The following is a 19352-nucleotide window of genomic DNA, read 5'->3' as shown; positions in this document are numbered from 1 at the left end:
GCATACTCGAAAACTTGAAATTTTGTTTTGTGTTATGTCAAGCTGTTATGAAAGGATATTGGAAGTCAGCCGAAACTAGAATTAATAAACAATCTCATATTGTATGTGGCAATCTAACTATAATCCACATAGCAACTTCGTTTGGTAATTTACCTTTATGAGCTAGCTAATAAATCTATTTTTACCATCATATTAGCTGATATTTTTGTCGAATTTAATTTCTATCTCAAACATGGAATTTTCATTCAACTTCACATATGCAACTTTGAAGATATCGAATCCAAATAAAGACCTAACGGCTTATCAAAATCTAAAGGAAAGACATCAGTACAAATGATGGCACACAAACTTTGAAAATATGTATATTTCGCTCACACCTAGCTTTTAACAATATATGTTTTTCTTTAGACATAAACACAAGTAGTTTTACCAAAAAAAAAAAAAAAACACAAGTAGTTTATAAATCTCGTCACAAAATTGTTAATTAAATCCTACAGCTTAAATTTTTTTTTTAAAAAGTATGCAAAATATGATTGGCTTAGATCTCCGGCGTCAACTTTTACAACATATACTCATCAGTCTACCGTTTAAATGTACATGGTTAAAATTTGTAATAGATCCGTCCATAATATACGTTTTCACATAAATACGGATACGGTAGTGTTTTTTTGTCAATATGCATGTACAAGCAGCTATAACATTTTTTTTTTTTTTTTTTTTTGTACCTTAGTTATTGAAATGATCATATGAGCGAGGGACTGAACGAGAAAAACATATATACACAACATAAAAGCATTAAAAAAAAAAAAAAGAGATCATTGATCGTTTGCAATATAGCGTACGTTGAGATTCACGTGTCATCTTTTCCACTTTAACCCATCAGCTCTGAATCAATCGGAGACTATGCCGAACGACAAACAACAAAAGAACAGCTAGATACCAACGTGGGCTAATGAAGAAACCCAAATCCGAGAAAACAGCTATAGGGATAAAGTAAAAACACAAAGCCGCAACCACTGAAGCGGAGAGAAGTTCTGCCAAAACTTCTTCTCCAATTGTTTGTTTTGCCGATATATATGGTATTTTTTTCTTAATGCCCTGAATGATCGCTTCCACAAGATCGCTATCGTTGCTGTCAACGAAGAGTAGAGCCAGTTAGAGATATTTCATAATGGAAGTGAGATGGTATCTTGGCTGATACATACAAAAGACATGGACCAATCCTTTCATTTTAGATTCGTTTTGAGTTATCTATGAAACTGAACAAGAAGACTTTCATTTACTTTTATCTTACCTATAGTATCCTGAAGTGAAACCAGGCTTTCTAGCAATAGACCTTAGACATCCCATGATGTGATGGGTCAATTGATGATTCTGCCTCCCTTGTGTCATCATCGTTTCCTCAAAACATTTCCCGAATCTTCCCTCCAAATTAATAACTTCTTCGATGTTCACTTTGTAGAAGATGGGGATCACCATGAGTTCCTCTTCGGTCACGCGCTCATGGATCTTGTTCAGCTCATTCAAGCACTGTTTTGACTCTGCGTATTTGTCAGAGAAGATCACAAGAGCGAGTTCCGATTTTTCGATCCTCCTGAAGAAAAGGTGGTCATGATGATGAGGGCCTCTCCTTTCCCATCGATCATCGCTATCTAAGAAAACGTTGACCCGTGCGTCTTTTAAGGCCTTCACGACATGGCTGACAAATCCTTTGCGCAGGTCGTCGTCGTTTCCTTGGAAACTGATAAATATCTGAGGGCGTGGTCGGCGTCGGAAAGCTGGCATCTTCATGGGACGTAAACGGAGTTTGGTACGTCAAAAAGAGGACAGCTAAATTTCATAAAATGATTGCTGACTAAATTTAGTGGCAACCTCTGCGACTGTAGTGGCAACCTTTGAAGTGGGATTCCATTTTCTCTTTACTATCCAGAATATTACAAAATGTTCATAATTTAAAAAAGTGACTTCACTATATATAACAAGGACGTGTTAAAACATAATTAAATACGAAATGTCATTCATATTATCAAATTTTATTGAGCAGGTGGGAATATGTTAGCCTTGTGAAGAAACCGTTTACTAAAACATGTAATAGATGGATCCTCTTGCTCTTACCATTATAACGCTGGAATTAATATATTCTTAAGAAGAAAGGTGATAATTTAATTAAAGAAAATATACATATTTATTACCAAACAGCCAATTTTCTTTTCGTATAACCTCACTCATATCTTTTAATCGATAGTCCAACTATAAACAGTGGTTGGAGATTCTTTAATTAAATCCCATAAAGAAGGCCATACATAAACCAAAAATAGAATAAAGGCAAAGGTAAAATATAATATCTTAGAAGTTAGAACATCATAATCAATATCGCAGTTGGTAACATAAAACCATTAGAAATATTTGGTTCAATCCACCTAGCGTTATCTCACGTCTCGTTTTCAGATCGTTGTTTGACCAAACCCAAAACGTAACCGATATATAGTTCTCCTTCTGTAATATCGGTTCTCCGTCGTCACCTTAACATGTTCTGATTTTTCTTTTCGGAAAATGGTTGGAAGGAGCGAATCCTTCACCAAGTGTTTGCAAGACCCTAGTGTCGCCGACAGTCCATCATTATTAACATTTTCTCATCCGGGAATTCTAGCCATATATATATATATATATATATAATATGCACAATATGTTTGCATATCCTTCTATTTCGTGCGTATTAGTGCATGTATATATATATGTTAAAATATGTTGATGATATGTCGAATTTGTTCGTCATGAATTAGAGGTTTTAATTTACATGAAGTCAGAAGGCAACAACCATGGAACAGTTTAAACTACATGAACAATTAAAAGTTTACAAAATATATCATTCAGTCGACATTTTGATAAGGAAACAGTTACGAAGAATTTAAAATCATTTTTTATTAAATATATTACTAAAGTAAATGTCCGCATCTTTATTTTATTTTTGTTAAATGAGTCAACAACCATCCTTATTCCTTTACTAACTAGTCAACCTGAAAAACACAATAATGAAAAATCATGGGATCAAAATATTTCAAAACAAATTAACTTTTGCATATGAAATTGGAAAAAAAAGGAACCTATAATATGAAAAACAATATGAAATTAACCTAAAGACTAAAGAGTATATAGATGTATCAGAAACGCTGATACTGGAACAGTGCATCTTATCTATACTCATCAATGGAGCTGGTTGCTAATTATTATATATAGAAAATAACAACCAAAAAACAGAACGAAGTGTTCATATTTCAATGAAAATCATACAATTTACAGGGGCGATGCATATGGAACATAAAAGCAGAGAGAGACTAAAGCAAACACACATAGAGAGGAAGAGATATTGAGTACTCGGGACTGTTTAATTTTATGCTTTTTGGATATCAGCTCTCCAAGTAGAAGATAATCTTCCTGATGACAAACAACATCAGGACAAGTAAAAACCACTTTGGGCTGGCAAAGAAATTCAAATCAGTGAAAAGAGAAGGTATTAGATAATAACAGATGCAAGAAACAATTAAAGCAGAAAGAAGCTCTCTTGTAAACTCTCGCTCAAGTGCTTTGCTTGCTGGTGACTGATATGGTAGCTGTCTCTTTATTGCCTTAACAATCTCCTCCACAAGATCGTCATCAATACTGCAATCGAAAGAACCAAATGGTCCAAATCACTCTTATTTTTGTAAAACATGTGATGGTAGCTCAACTGGTCATCTATATATGTGCGCAAAGCATTTAAATTCTTAAAAAAAAAAAACAAAAGTTCCACTAACTACTACTAAGATGAAGGATCGTAGGAGCATTACGAAGGATAAATATAATTAAATCGGAGCTTGTAGAGATTTATAAAAAAAGGAAAAAAAAAGGAAAAAAAAAGGAAAAAAAAGGAAAAATGAATAGTACCTATGAACTTCTGAGGTGAAGCCGATCATACCCGCAATGAACATAACGGAGTTCATCCAACGGGGACCTAACGGATGATCCACGCCCACTCTTTTCTCCAAAGTTTCGACAAAACAGTCACCAAATTTTCCCTGGAGCATTTTCACGTCATTTGTGCTCACCCTATAGAAGACAGGGATCGCTACGAGACACCCTGCCCTTACTTGCTCAGCTATCTTCGTCACCTCGCGCAAGCACCACTCTGATTCTGCAAACCTTTCAGAGAAGATCACAAGTGCCACCTTTGAGTTTTCAATCCTCCTTAAGAGGAATCGGATGTCTCTCCCTCTCACCTCATGGCTATCTATGAAAACGTTGAACCCTGCCTCTTTTAAGGCCCTCACCACATGGCTGACAAAGCTGTTCCGTAATTCCTCCCCCCTAAAACTGATAAACAGTAGAGGGAGTGGTTTGCGTCTGAACTGATTCAAGAACGTTAATGGTCCAGCCTGCCTCTCCATGGGGTCTTGACACAGCTAGGGTTTGGTGTGTTTCTGCGAGATTGTTTGAAGAAGGATTGTGAGCCTCCAAAGTCTAAATTAGTTTTCTATAAGACTTTCCTTTTTTTTTTTAAATGCATACTATTGCTGATGTGATTTAGAAAATATGTATCACCAACTGATATTTCTGGTAATATAAAACAAAGCTGGCCGTAGATACATGAAACAAAACAAAAATGTGTTGGCAGCATCCCTAGATTCAGACATTCAGGGACACTTATTGGTGTGAGTACTATGATAATTATTAATTCAAAACCAATTGATAAATGCATAGATTTTGGAAGTAAGTGCCCAGAGCGTTGAACACTCTGTTGATAAATAAAGTAATGCATTGCTTCCAAAAAAAAAAAACAAACAAACATGCTTTGCGGCCAACTACACTAATTGTAGCCTGTCAACTAAACCTATGAACATACAAACAAAAGATAAACATAAGACCAAAGTCAACATCTGAGTTGCTACCAAACCATTATGATATGCATTATTTGGAGACCAATCAACGTAAAGGCACCAAAGTTAATAACATATGACCAAAGCCATTATTTAATAAACCTTTGACATATTTTCACTAACACTATGAACCTTTAAAATGATTTCACTAACACTTTAAACCTTCAAACTAACTTTCCTATTTGTACACAAAAGACGACGGAACAATAATATCCGTCAATGTGAAATAGTTAAACTATGCTGGTTTGATTTAAATACTTGTCTAATTAATTTAATTTGATTTAATTATTTATGACGATTGATAAAAAAAATTAAAAATACATCAAAGAAAAAAAAAAATGAAGAATCAGAGGTAAGGTTAAAACATTTGACAATGTAAAATTGAAGACGACAATATATTTAGAAGATTCATTGGTTTCCAATGAGAAGTCAATCGATTTGAATTAGAATCCAGTAGAGATGCATTTATTAAAAGGATTAATAATATGAAGAGTAACGTCTTAAAAATTTGGTCTACAATGAAGATGAACACAAATTTATTTTTTATCTTTTTATTTATTTATATAAACTAAAACTAATTAAAATTTAAATTAAACCACCATGGTTTAACTATTTCGCCTTGACGGATATTATTATTCCATTATTTTTTATGTCGGTACAAAAATGAAAGTTAGTTTTAAAGTTTAAAGTGTTAGTAAAATTATTTTAAAGGTTTAAAGTATTAGTAAATTCATTTTAAAGGTTTATAGTATTAGTGAAATTCTCTCGAGATTTAAAGTACTACTCAGTAACACACTTTGAAAGTTTAAAACATGATTTTCCCTTTAATAAATACAAATTTATCATTAAGGAAAATGTCGTTGTGGCCAGCATATCATCCTAAGTGAGATATGGATAGGTTATAATTGAGAGTGGAATACTAAATTTCACTGTAGATCAAGTTGTGTCATTTTAACTCTATGTAATCGTTTATTTGGTTCAGACTAAGATATAATTTACAATGTTTTTTAACTGAAAAAGAAAAGTAAGTATCTATATAAAGAATATTCTAAAGATTTTTTTTTAATCCATCATATATATATGGTTAGTCATTGTATGTATAAATCTCTTCTTGATGATCAATTTATCGACGATATCCCATTCATACTACCTAATTCAAAGATATTATAACGAGAATTTGTTATAAATACAATTTTTGAGATAATCCTTTTCAAAAATGTTTTCTTTTTATTTTTAACATTTTCATTTTTACCCATTTTTACATAATTACAATATGTTAAATTAATTTTTAAAATATTTTTTTTTAAGATTTGGGTTATCTATTTTATATTTAGGGTATAGTTTTTAGGAGGTACAACTTAGTATTTAGGATTTAGGATTTAAAATTTAATCATTTTATATATTAAAAAGGGGTATTATTGAACATGAACACCATGAAAGAAAATTTTTGAACAGAGATTTTAAAATGAGTGATTATTAGATTATGTAAAATTGTTATAGTTACTCGACAAACAATAAATATACGTTTGAATTTTAAAATACACAAAAATATATATTGCCATAAATTGTAACATTCTAGCAAAAGTTTTTTTTACCATGTTCACATATTTCACAGGTGAAATGTATTTTTACACGAATACGTTGATTTTTGAATTTCGTTAACTTTTTCATAATGGTTTTTTATGGTAATAATCTGTCATTTATAGAAAATATTAACAAACCGACTAACTCAAAATATTTAGATATCCTAATCAAAAATATTAAATCAATAAATTAGATTATCTTCAGAAAATTTAGCATAGAATCCAATTGTTACTAACATATAATAAAACTAAATAAATGAAGTTACAGAATAATTTGATATATGTTGACAACCCGAAAATACGACCCGAACCCGATCCGAAAAACCAGACCCGAATCCGTATCCGAAATTATAAAATACCGAATGGGTCTAGGATCTATTAAAATCGGATACCCGAACCCGATCGGGTATTATCCGATATCCGAACGGAATACCCGTAGTAATCGGAACATATATAAATATTACTCTTAAACCAATACAAAATAGTAACTAGTAGGATTTGAACCCATCACCATAAGTGATTCAGCATATGATGGGCTTTACGTGGATGTTTATGGATTTGGATCCATTAGATTTGTTAGCTTATTTTATTGATAATTATTTGATATTGGAAAGGACTAGGATTAGAATATTTAGTGTTTATATCTTTCCTTAGTTTTAGATTTGAGTTTATCATAAAAGGTGTATAAAAGGGATCAAATCCTCACATGTACGGGGGAATCGATTATTGAATAAACAAGTTTTACGAGAGCTTTGTGTAAAGCTTAGAGAGGAGGACTCTCAACCCTAACAACTTGTATTCAAGTCCTGCAAGGAGGACTTGCAAAACCATGTCGATATCGCTCCCGATCTCGACCCTATCCCTATTGCTTCTTCGTCAAGTTACGACGTTCTAAGCAAGATCCGTTCGTGAATCCCAGTTCTCCTGGAGATCTAGCGTTCTTGTTCGTTATTAAGCTTTCGCTCTCTGTCATTAAGCATTTAAAGGATACATTGTAACATTTTCCCATTTTAATCTTTATGACTAATACTAAAACCTCAAGTATTTATATCTTACTAAGTGCAACTTTTGTTTTTTGGAATTTTAGATATGAGAGAGTTTACTTCTTGTATTTTAAATTGTATTTTTTATTTCACACTCATGAATTCTGTCTACCAAAATATTGTTTTTACAAATTAAAAAATATAAAAAATGATAAATACAAAACAAATAGAACATTTTCAACAAGAAATATGTTTGCCATAGTTTTTCTTCACTTTTATCATCGGAGTCGAAAAGATTTGAATTCAGATTTGTTTGGAATTCGAATTGAATTCTAGAATTTTGCTAAGTTTAAGACGTAGTATTCAAAACCAAACTCAAATCTGAAATATATTTTGGGTAATCGGATACCCGAACCCGATCCGAACTCGATGGGTGTTTATCCGAACCCGATCCGAATATTAAAAATACCCGAATGGGTCTAGGACCCCTTTACCAAAAATATCCGAAAATCCGAAATACCCGATCCGAACCTGAACGGGTACCCAAACACCCACGCCTATATGTTGTTATGGTTACATAAAAAACATGCAAGATTGTTATGATTACATGATAAAACATAAGAAGATATGAATTTAATTTTTAAACCACACAAAAGATATGTTGCAATAAATAGTACAGATTTCAGCATGTGAAACGTATTTTTTACACGAAAGAAACACAAGTTTGAATAAATAAAAAATTTTAGTTACAAATAATATGTTTGACACAAACAAATATTAGTTCTAGGATAATAATTTTACTTATAATAATTTTGTTTAAATCGATTTATCGTGGACATAGTGCGAGTTGTTACCTAGTTACTATGGAATTAGGCTTCGTCACTCGTTTCTCGTCATATTTTTGGGTTCGAGTAGTGTGTAAAACCCGGTCGGGTTTAGTACCTTTGATATTACCCGAACCCGAAGAAAGAACCGAACTAAATGTAAAAATGCATCCAAAGGGATTTGAACCTTATACTTTGAGCATTTAAGGGTGCATCTTAAACCATTTTGCCCTATTAGTTTATTTGTCCTAATGTGAAACGTTAAATATGTATATATATATATCTGTGTTCTAAAATTTATAAAAAGATAAAAATTAGTTTTTTTTTCATGGTTTGTTTGAATTCGAGTATACCCAAATTACCTGAACCCGATCAAATAGTATAAAAACTCGAACGGGTTATATGTCTAAACCCGAAAACCTGAATGCGCAGGACTCGGTAAATCACATGAAGCTTGATTTTATTGTATAGTAAGATAGGAATTTTTTAAGGAGCATTTTTTTATTCATATGACAATATATCCTTCAGTTACATGGAATCAAAGTAATTAAGGTATTTAACATTAAAGTTTTTTGCTCTAGTTAAGAACATCACATACATGAGGAGTATATATGTCCAATTAAGCTTTGCAATTGTAATCACAAAAGCAAAGAACTTTGTTTCCGCTACAACTTGCAAATCCGGTGTTGAATAGTCGAAAGCACTCATTTATGCATGATTCAAGATCGCATGGGTGGCGAAGCGGAAAAGCCGAAGTACATGTTTTTAGCTTTGCACTTGAAAAGGCCAAGAAGCCTAAAACAAAAATAAATTGTGTTAAATACTTACAATTTTAAAGTAATATACAGTAGATGAAGTAATTGATATAGCATATGCTATCGCATTTTTTACCACGTAAATAAAGAAACCAAAAATCTTAATAGCTAAATTAATATTAATAACTAAATTAATATTAATAACTAAATTAATATTATGTTACCAACATTGAAATTTTGGTATTAATGCAATTAAAATTGTTCAGTTTACTAGACACATCAACTAAAAACCAAAATTTAAATTTTTGTAACATAATGTTCTGTAACAAGGCATATACGAAATTTTACCTGTCAGAACAAACATGCAGATGAACATATACGAATACAGTAGTTTTGCCATGACTTCTGACACAATTAGAAGATTACGTTAGTCCACCAATTGTTTTTGTTTGGAGACTCCTTTGATATTGAAAGATGAGATATATAGATTATAGAGAAAGGATGTCTTCATATATCGTTATATAAGTGATAAGGACGTGAGAAACATAGAAAATAACTCCTTTTGGGCAACATATAAAACTATTGCGAAAAGAAGCAAAATAGTTAGTTGGCAGAAAACTATTTCCACAATAATTCATATGAAGGATGACAACTATGGTGAAACAAAAATTAGATTCCAAAAAAGTGCATTATATGCAATATTTGGTACATATGGTCAACACATAATCTCTATATACTTATTTAACCAATATTGTTAAAATTTAACCCTAATGTGCCATATTACAAAAAATGCTATTACATTTTAATTAATTTAATAACTAACAAAAGAAAAACTTCTATTGATTATAAAATAATAAAATAATATTTTTTTAAATTATTTAATAAAATTATTTAATAGATTCTAGTTATTGTTTAAGAAATCTTAGGAAACAATAACAAATTATTCAAAATAATTATAACTAAGATTAAATATTTGAATATCAAAATCGTTTAATAATGACAAATATATCTAAATCGTTTAATAATCATTTAAACAATCTTACAAGATCTGTTTAATTATATTTACACACTGTCAACTTGAAGCGTTACTGACCAATTCTTAATCTAACTCAAAACCCTTACGAACACTAAGAACTTATTCGATTTGTTCTAAACAAAATTTCAAGCGGCCAAACAATATATTTGCATTATAAAAACCATTTGGGCTGCTAGAAACGAGAAAGCTATAAAGAGGATTGAACCCTTTCATCTTCGAAAACAGCTTGAAGCCAAATCGGGTAGCCGGAAGCCACATATGATTGAATCCGGCAATCACTTGTTACACTGTGCGCAATGAGATGAGCTCCTCTATTAGCTTTAGGTTTCTCTACTACCCCCTCCACTATCCAAAAAACCTCAAAATTCTTACCAGTTCCCCTGATTCATACGAGAAGGAAGGCCATGCTTTTGGTCTCATAACACATCTTTCCCACAAAGCATCTTCAAAGGCAAAAACAACCTTCCCACATCTGTGACTGACCATGCTTTCCATCGCCCATCGTGTAGCTAGAAAACTTGCCTGATCTTTACTTGTAACCCGTGTAAAAGCCGTACGACTGTGCAGAACCACCGTACCTTTATCATCTCTCAATACCCATGAACCACCTGCGAGTTGGTTTCTTCTAGACCATGAGCTCCCCACATTACATTTGAGCCAAGCCGTTGGAGGGGCCTCCCAAATATCCTTGGTCCTCGGAGTACTCGGAACCGTGGTTCTCAAATCTGTTACTCGTGTTTCTTCCGCGGACCTATTCGACGTCCTCTCTTTCCCGTTTGAATCCAATCTTTGAGCAACAAACCACTCATCCACATCCTCCCTGATTTTTTTGCACTGATTGAAGGGGTGAAAAACATTTACCTTCAAAGAAAGAGATATTCCTATTTTTCCAAATTCTCCACATGATCCACGGGAAACTCTTTCTTAGTAATACATGCCATTGATTATTGCCTCTGTTTACCAGGAGATGGTGCATATTCGAAAACACTGATCCTCTATCAAAACCATGCTCAGGCGAAGGATAGTCTGAACAAGCCCATACCTGTCTAGCTACCACACACTCGAACAGAACATGGTTGATTGATTCGCCCTCTTGACCACACATATGACACCGCTCATCGAGATTCAAACCCCTTTGGTTCAGTTTGGATATGACAGGCAATGCTCCACTCAACACTTTCCAGAGAAAATTTTTGAGCTTAGGGTCTGTTTGAAGCTTCCAAACCTGTGCTTTAAGCAGGTTAATCGAAGGCTGAATATCCGCTTCTTGATAGACCATTTTCTTATTGATTTTTCCTGCTAACCAATAGGATGACATTACTGTAAAATCACCACTCTTGTTATATCTCCATACTATAAAGTTCTCCTTGTTCATCACTGGTCTATGTTTTTTAATCCTCTGAATATCCATTGGAAGGAAATGATACTCCAACTTATGATCGTCCCAGTCTCTTTGCTGAAAATCAATGAGGTCCCTCACTCTAAGATTTATGTCAATCAAAGAGTTCTTTATCCAAGGTGGTCTCATGATCTCGTCTTCCACCCACGGATCCATCCACACTTTTAAGGATTCGCCATTGCCTACTCTGATTTGTAGACCTTTTTTAAGAAGATCTCTCCCAAAGATCATGCTTCTCCAACCATAGGAGGGTCTTTTTCCCAACCCCGCTTCCAGGAGAGAAGAGTTGGGATAGTATCTCGACTTTAAAACCTTGGCAAAAAGACTATCCGGAAACTGGATCAACCTCCATGCCTGCTTTGATAAGATTGCTTGATTAAACAAACCTATATCGCGGAAACCCATTCCACCTAACTCTTTTGGCAAACAAAGCTTCTCCCAACTTATCCAGTGAATTTTCCTATGTCCTTCACTATAACTCCACCAATAGTTGGCCATCGCACTTGACAGATTAGCACACGTAGACTGAGGTAATTTAAAACAGGACATGGGGAAAACTGGCATTGCCATTGCCACTGATTTGATCAACACTTCCTTACCTCCCATTGACAGTGTTTTTGCATGCCATCTCGACACTTTAGCATTTAATCTGTCTTTGATATAGCTCAACATTTCCACTTTTGATCCACTAAAACACCCAGGAAGACCTAAGTATTTCCCTGCACCACCTTCGTTTCTTATCCCCAGTTTGTTTTTAACCTCCCACTTGTCTGATTTGGATACCTTTACTCCAAAAGAGATTGAGGACTTTGCTTGGTTTAGAACTTGTCCAGTAGCTTTCCCTAAGCTGTAAGGATAGCTAAGAGCACCGCTGCTTGATCCACATTAGCTTTGCACATAAAAGAGGCTATCATCCGCAAAAAGGAGATGATGAATAGCCGACCCTTGTTCATATAATTGAATGCCTTCCATTTTTCCGTCTGCTTGAGCTAAGTTCAGAAGATGAGAGAGACCTTCAGTACACAACACAAACAGGCACGGAGATAAAGGGTCCCCTTGTCTCAGTCCTCTTTGCGGTTTTATCAGACCGTGAGGTTGGACATTAATCAAAACTGAAAAAGTAACAGTTGACACATAAAACATCACCCATTCCACCCATGTTGTGTGGAAGCCCAATGCTAACAGAAGAGATCGCAGGTAGCCCCAATCAACTCTATCATAAGCTTTTGACATGTCCGTCTTTATAGCCATATGATTCGTGGACACCTTTGGAATAGTATGAAGACTGTGAACTAACTCATGCGCCACCAGAATATTGTCAGAGATGAGTCTTTCAGGAACAAAGGCGGTTTGGGTCTCTGACACAATCAGTTGTAGTCTTTTAACCATGATTTTAGATACCATCTTATACAGCACAGAACAAAGACTTACTGGTCTTAAATCCTTCATCAGGGACGGATGAGGTATCTTTGGTAACAAACAGAGATGCGTATAATTCCAATCCTCCGGGAAAGATCCACTTTCAAAAAACCCCTTAACTTCTTCTACTACTTGATCTCCCACAATCTCCCAATAGTGTTGGAAAAACATAGCTGACATCCCATCATGACCAGGCGCCTTGGCTGGATTGATGGAAAACAAAGCTTCTTTTATTTCCTCTTTTGTTACCATTCGAATCAACTGCTCATTCATCCCACCCGATACCCTCGTAGACATACCCGAAAACCAGCTTGCAAAGGTATCCGGATTTGATGAAGTAAATAACTTTTGAAAGTAGTCGGTTGTAATCTCACCTTTTGTTGATTCAGACTTCTGTTCCATTCCATTCTCATCGATTAAGAAATCGATTCTCAATCTTGACCGGTTCTCCTTAACATACGCATGGAAAAATTTTGAATTTCTATTTCCGCTTTTTAACCACTTGAATCTGCTCCTTTGTCGCGTGAACTCTTATTCTTCCCTGTAAGCTTCAGCAAGCTCCCTTTCAAGATTGAAAATCAAATCCCTCCTTGGATAAGAAGAAGATTGCTCTCTCTCCAGAGCATTTTCAATCCTATGAATTTCCTCTTTAGTATTTAGGGGATTGTTTCTTTTCCAGATACTGAGCGCTCTCCTGCAAGAACGGATTCTCCCTGAAATCTTCAGAACATTTCCATCAACCCTTTCTCCCCAGGCTTGAGTTATTACATCAGCCACCCTTGGCTTCGATAGCAATCTTCTATATAATCTGAAGAGCCCATGAAAACCTTCATTTGATCCCAAAATCTGTACCAGAACCGGTCTATGGTCTGAACCTCTCATCTCTAAAAAAGATTGGTTTGAGTCTGGGAACCGGTTGAACCATTCTTTGTTTCCAAAAGCCCTGTCCAAGCGACTTTGTATCCACAGGTCATACCTTTTACCAGCCCACGTAAAACCATTTCCTTTACTTGATAGTTCCAACATTTCGCATACATCAATCATCTCAACAAAAGGTTTGAAAAGCGAATCACACCTTCTAGGACCACCCAACTTTTCACCATTATGCAAAATATCGTTGAAATCCCCGATGATACACCAGTTCTCTTTACGCACCACTCCTATTCTACTTAACCTTTCCCAGTTTTCCTTTCTTTTCTTAAAAACTGGGTCACCATATACAAGACACATAAAAGGATCTCACACCAAACTGAACCTGCAAGTCCATTAGATTCTTATCCGCATATTTCAAATCCACCTTCACCCCGCTTTTAATGAACAAAGCCAATCCACCACTTTTACCGATAGGTTCCACAGTGTACACACTTTCAAATCCTAGCGAAACATGTTAGTCAACTAAAACATCTCTTCCATACATCGTCTCCATCAAAAACAGCATCTCGGGGAAATGTATTTTACACAAATCCTCAAGACGATGAATTGTCAAGTCTTGAGACCGTCCTAAGCCTTGACAATTCCAACTGAGGATGCTCATTGCGCTTTGGGCAATATCTCATTCGGGATCACCTCTAAGGGATTCAGCTTGGTTTGTTTTGCAGCGCTTGGACCCTCATCCTCTGCTTTACGTTTCTCCTTTTCACCAACAGTATAACCGGGCTTCCTTATCTGAGAACTTTCAGCCCTCAAAGTCCCCAATGGTTTGGCTTTTCTTGTGCTCTTTGATGGTCTTTTCCTTGCCTTTAATTGCTTTGGCTTAATTCCGGAAGATCAATCGCACAGTTCTGACAATCACTTCTCGGAAGGTCATCCATCTTGAAACTACTCCAGCTCAAGCATACTTAGTTAACTCTAGAGTTCTCTCAGAACTTTTGAATAAAAGAATAAGTGCACTTTGGTGACATAAGTTGTCAAATCAATTTCTTTAAATCTTTTTGCAAACCGGAATGTCACATGGATGCAAGCTCTGTTTTACGTTGACGTCAAAAACCTAGACAAAAGTCTCCATGTAATTTTTGTTCTCATACGATAGACATTTTATTGCTTTCAAGTTTTATATAAAAATCATTTTCATTGAGATATTATTAACAATATATAAGAATTTCAAGATCAGTTTTACGTACTTAGTTAACGAAAAAAAGAAAGAAAATTATAATAAAAGACCATTATACTTTGACATTAATTAGTGTCATATGATCATTTGACATTAAATAGTGTTCTTTTTATTATGATCAATCAGTACATATCAGAAACATTCATAAACCCTTAGGCCTTAGTTCTAGTAAGAATCTAAACCGACTTAGCAAAGCCAATTCTCACAATTGGTAGTTTCTCGTAGTCATACACCGTATGAAAGGCTCGTATGAATGGCATCCCAAGTATCCTACACAACCAAACCACAATCAGTCAAAAGATTTTTTATTTGTTTAAAACCAAAAATTTTGAATTAAAAAAAAACTTACCAGAAATTATTCTTGTATCCCTTGAATCTACTTGTGCAGACATTTTTTGTAACCTTACGTATATACTGAGAAACCATAGTAAAGACATCAGAGAAAAGAAACTAAACGGAGGAAAAGAAAATATCGGTTCAATCAACTTACATCAAGTGGACTGACTGAGTAACTCCTTCCTTCTATTGTAAAGGTCACATCAGGCAGCTTCTCATAATTTGAGCAATTTGGTGCTGCATCGATTCTCCCATTAATGTCCTTGATCATATCCTGTAATTAAATTACGTCAACATAATTAACAAATATTGATCGTGAGACAATTAATAAAAAAACTCTTTCAAATTTAGGGTTTTTGTTTGTTTTACCGGTGGACCAAGAATGTTTGTAGTGCCCGAGTCAACAAACACATGGCAGCCTGTAGAGCATTTATTAGTGTCTATGGTACCGACGAATATGTTGTTCATTTTGAAGAAGTGTCCAACCTCGTCCACGGTGACATAAACGTGCTCTCCCGTATAATGAGCTGGGTTTGTGCCTCCGAACATTATCTCTCCTCCTGCTCCAACGTCATTAGACCTCCCATACCATATGGAGAAAATTTTCTTATCAATCTTGTCTTGTTGCATCATCGAATCCCAGACAGGAGTAGTTTCTGTCGTAGAAATTTGATGACTCCCAAGTCCCAATATACCATCAAAGGATGAGTTTCGAAGTGGGTCACCTTCCGGAGAAGAACGAGCCTCTGTAAAGTACTGATCTGCTATTGTAATTCCACCAACATCGACACTGTCAATGCTTAGAAAGCCTGTGAGAGAACCTGTCCCGTACTCGAGGGTTACATTTGTTCCTAGTATATATATACACAAATATGTTAGATCAAGAGATTTTTCATTATACTATATGGTTTATATATAAACAAACTAAAAAGCAGATTTGAGAATGTACCATTTGGTTTGTAAGTACTTGATTTTTGCGACTTGTAAAGATTGTGAGGCTTCTTGCCCTGCCAATTTCCAGATGGTACCCAAAGATCGCTGCTTCCGGTATCAAACACGACTGTGAAACGTTGCCCCGGTGTACCAATTGTTATTTCTCCGTAATAGATATCTCCGTGAGAAGTCTTCATCCCCACTCCGTGTTTGTTGAATGAAGTATTACCCATCGTCAAACCGATTCTGACTATCCCTTCCACTGAAAAATTAAAGAGAGTTAGGTATAAAAAAGTGTATCAACAAAATGGAATATAGTATGTAAAGATCTAACAACACTATAGTGTGAAGAATTAACTACTTTATAAAAAAAAGGATCTAGCTAATTAATGACCTGCGTATGACTGGAGGAGGAAGAGACAGAAAGATGCAATAAGGACTCTTTTAGATTTTAAGCTATTCATCTCTCGTTTGTTTTTTCTTTTTGATTTTCTTTTGATTTTTGCTATCTGTTTAAGTTCAACTCAATGCATCTTATCATATAGAACTAGTTGGAAGGAGAGAGAACTTTGAGTAGTTGAGAACTTGAGAGCATTAAACACTAAGAAAATAAACCCAAATGTTCTTCTATTCTTTTTGAAATGGAGTTATTGTTCACATGCTTATTGCATTATTTAACTATGTGAACACAAGTATAATATAAAAATTAGGGAATGATAGTATAACAAGAATTACTAAGTACTTTGTGTCGGCTAGAGACGGATGATTCATATTTTAATTCTGTTAACTAAAATCACACGCCAAGGTGAGTGTTTTTGTCACGCAAAATATATACCATCATTGCAATAGATCTAATCAAAGATTATACAGTTTATCATGTTAAACCATCTCCATTCAAGTAACCCACTTGGTTACTCAAATCTTAATTAATTATAAAATTAATACTAAACTAATTAAAGCAACTCACTTAGTAACTTAAACAAAATCAATCCTCCACTAGAGAAACTCACTTAGGTTGCTCAATCATTTAAATAATAATTTTTTACATAAAATATAAAACAATAAAATATTACAAATTTAGAAATATTAAACAAAAATTTAAAATAAGAAATATTAAACATATTATACATAATTCGGAAGAATATTTATTGATGGGTTGCACCAAAATTTTGCCAAATATGCTCAATCAAGTCTTTTTTCAAACGACCATGCATTTGTGAATCATGAACGTCATTTCGAATGCCCATCAAATTATGTAGATTTGTTTGTCTATCTGTAGAATACGATAGATCAACATGAGAAGTTCTGCTTCCTTCACCGTGATGGAACTCCGTTGGATAGTAGAAATGTATTCATGTCGTTCGTCTTCCACTATCATGTTATGCAGGATAATACATGCTCTCATTATTTTTTCTATTTTTCCTTTATCCCAAAAAAGTGCGGGATTCTTCACGATTGCAAATCGACCTTGCAAGACTCCAAAGGCACGCTCTACATCTTTACGGCATGCTTCTTGACATTGAGCAAAGAGTTTAGCTTTTCGACCACGTGGTAGTGTAATTGATTGGATGAAAGTTGCCCATTTGGGATAAATACCGTCAGTGAGGTAGTACGCCATTTCGTATTGATGTCCATTGACAACGTATGAAACTCTTGGAGCTCGGCCCTCTAAGATATCATCAAACACCGGTGAGCGGTCCAAATCATTGATATCATTTAACGTACCCTGTGGTCCGAAAAATGCGTGCCAAATCCATAAATCTTGGGATACCAGTGCCTCTAGTACGATTGTCGGTTTTCTAGATCCACGTGAATATTGTTCTTTCCATGCAATTGGACAATTCTTCCACTCCCAATGCATACAATCTATGCTCCCCACCATTCTGGGGAAACCGCGTTGTTCTCCAATATTCAGTAATCTTTGGAGGTCTTCCGTTTTAGGTCTTCTGAGATAAATGTCTCCAAATAGATGGATAACTCCTTCTACAAATTTTTCAAGGCATTTGTGTGCGGTTGTTTCAGCTAGTCGTAAATATTCATCCACCGCATCTGCCGAACATTCATATGCCATCATATGTATAGCTGCTGAACATTTTTGAAGTGCAGAAAGACCGAGCCTTCCAGTAGCATCTCGTCTTTGTTTGAAGTACGGGACTCCATTCTCAATAGTACTGACTATGCGTTCGAATAATGGTTTGTTCATTCTAAAGCGACGGTGGAACATAGCAGGAGTGTAAGTCGGATTCTCACCAAAATAATAATTCCATTGCCGAGTGTGGCCTTCTTCGCGGTCTCTATTTATGTGCACTCGTCGGAATATTGGAGCTGGTGGTTCTTCCTCTTGAGTGCAGTTGTACTGAATCCCTTCCACTATACTATCAACTTCCTCCTCTACGATTTGATCAACCTCATGATCAGAACTCCAATTAGACATTATTAGTCAAATTGGTTTAGTTGTGAGGCTTATTGGAAGTTGGGTTTTTTTTATTAAGGTTTATGGAAACCTGTTAGTTTGGTAATGGAAATATTTAACAAGAAGAAATGAGAAGAAGAAATGAGAACAAGAAGTGAGAACAAGAATTGAGATGAAGTAATGATAAGATAAATGATCAGGATGATAAGATAAATGTTTCTTATGTTTTAGGGAGGAACAAATGAAAAGAAGAATTGATCAGAAGCGCAAATGAAATTGAACATGAACCTTCAATATATAGACCTTACAAACACAATCAATACCCATTCACGGGTTACAAAAACAAATACAACAACCCAAAACACATTCACGGGTTGCAAACAGTCCATTCAACAAACAAAAGCCGACCACACTTAAACAAAAGAGACACCCGTGAATGGCACTAAAAAACAACCAACACATTCACGGTTCCAAACAGAACACATCAATACAAAAAAAGACAGCTTCCATTCGCTTGACTACCAACATGTTTCACTTTAGATGGCAACGAGACAGCTTCATATGTCATCCCAAAACCTGAAACAAAAGAAGAACACAAGTTAAACAATAGTTTAACAAGACTTAAACGATAGTTAAACAAAAGAAGAA

General features: G+C 34.8%; 5 protein-coding genes across 6 annotated transcripts; all 5 read right to left on the bottom strand.

Annotated features, from left to right (window-relative positions):
- Positions 1-776: 776 nt before the first annotated feature.
- On the bottom strand, positions 777-1949 carry LOC104723049 (TIR domain-containing protein-like). The gene is made up of 2 exons (XM_010441342.2): positions 1295-1949; positions 777-1132 (listed from the first exon to the last, which is right to left on the bottom strand). Exons 1-2 carry the CDS (start codon positions 1789-1791, stop codon positions 880-882), a joined length of 750 nt encoding a protein of 249 aa, XP_010439644.1. The 5' UTR covers positions 1792-1949; the 3' UTR covers positions 777-879.
- A 1303-nt stretch (positions 1950-3252) lies between these two features.
- On the bottom strand, positions 3253-4568 carry LOC104723048 (TIR domain-containing protein). The gene is made up of 2 exons (XM_010441341.2): positions 3925-4568; positions 3253-3660 (listed from the first exon to the last, which is right to left on the bottom strand). The coding sequence occupies exons 1-2, from the start codon at positions 4422-4424 to the stop codon at positions 3408-3410; spliced, it is 753 nt and encodes a 250-aa protein (XP_010439643.1). The 5' UTR covers positions 4425-4568; the 3' UTR covers positions 3253-3407.
- A 4217-nt stretch (positions 4569-8785) lies between these two features.
- On the bottom strand, positions 8786-9458 carry LOC109127267 (defensin-like protein 164). The gene is made up of 2 exons (XM_019231840.2): positions 9407-9458; positions 8786-9098 (listed from the first exon to the last, which is right to left on the bottom strand). Exons 1-2 carry the CDS (start codon positions 9456-9458, stop codon positions 8923-8925), a joined length of 228 nt encoding a protein of 75 aa, XP_019087385.2. The 3' UTR covers positions 8786-8922.
- A 5650-nt stretch (positions 9459-15108) lies between these two features.
- LOC104723046 (uncharacterized) lies at positions 15109-17090 on the bottom strand. 2 transcript variants are annotated; one of them, XR_015571856.1, is made up of 7 exons: positions 16686-16987; positions 16308-16553; positions 15845-16209; positions 15728-15777; positions 15513-15632; positions 15372-15436; positions 15109-15292 (listed from the first exon to the last, which is right to left on the bottom strand). XR_015571856.1 is itself a non-coding variant. In XM_010441340.3 (6 exons), exons 1-6 carry the CDS (start codon positions 16753-16755, stop codon positions 15199-15201), a joined length of 1077 nt encoding a protein of 358 aa, XP_010439642.1. In that variant the 5' UTR covers positions 16756-17090; the 3' UTR covers positions 15109-15198. The 2 variants fall into 2 exon arrangements, 1 of the variants encoding a protein (XP_010439642.1); XM_010441340.3 differs by having other exon boundaries at positions 15728-16209; positions 16686-17090.
- A 447-nt stretch (positions 17091-17537) lies between these two features.
- Positions 17538-18725, bottom strand: LOC104727898 (uncharacterized). Its single transcript, XM_087472356.1, has 2 exons — positions 17780-18725; positions 17538-17662 (listed from the first exon to the last, which is right to left on the bottom strand). The coding sequence occupies exons 1-2, from the start codon at positions 18723-18725 to the stop codon at positions 17538-17540; spliced, it is 1071 nt and encodes a 356-aa protein (XP_087328482.1).
- Between the last annotated feature and the right edge of the window lie 627 nt (positions 18726-19352).

This window comes from Camelina sativa, chromosome 11, assembly GCF_030686135.1.
Source record: "Camelina sativa cultivar CO46 ecotype springtype chromosome 11, ASM3068613v1".
Classification (NCBI taxonomy): Eukaryota; Viridiplantae; Streptophyta; class Magnoliopsida; order Brassicales; family Brassicaceae; genus Camelina; species Camelina sativa.
The sequence above is the reverse complement of the archived record's forward strand: the minus strand, read 5'-3'. Positions and strand labels throughout refer to the sequence as shown.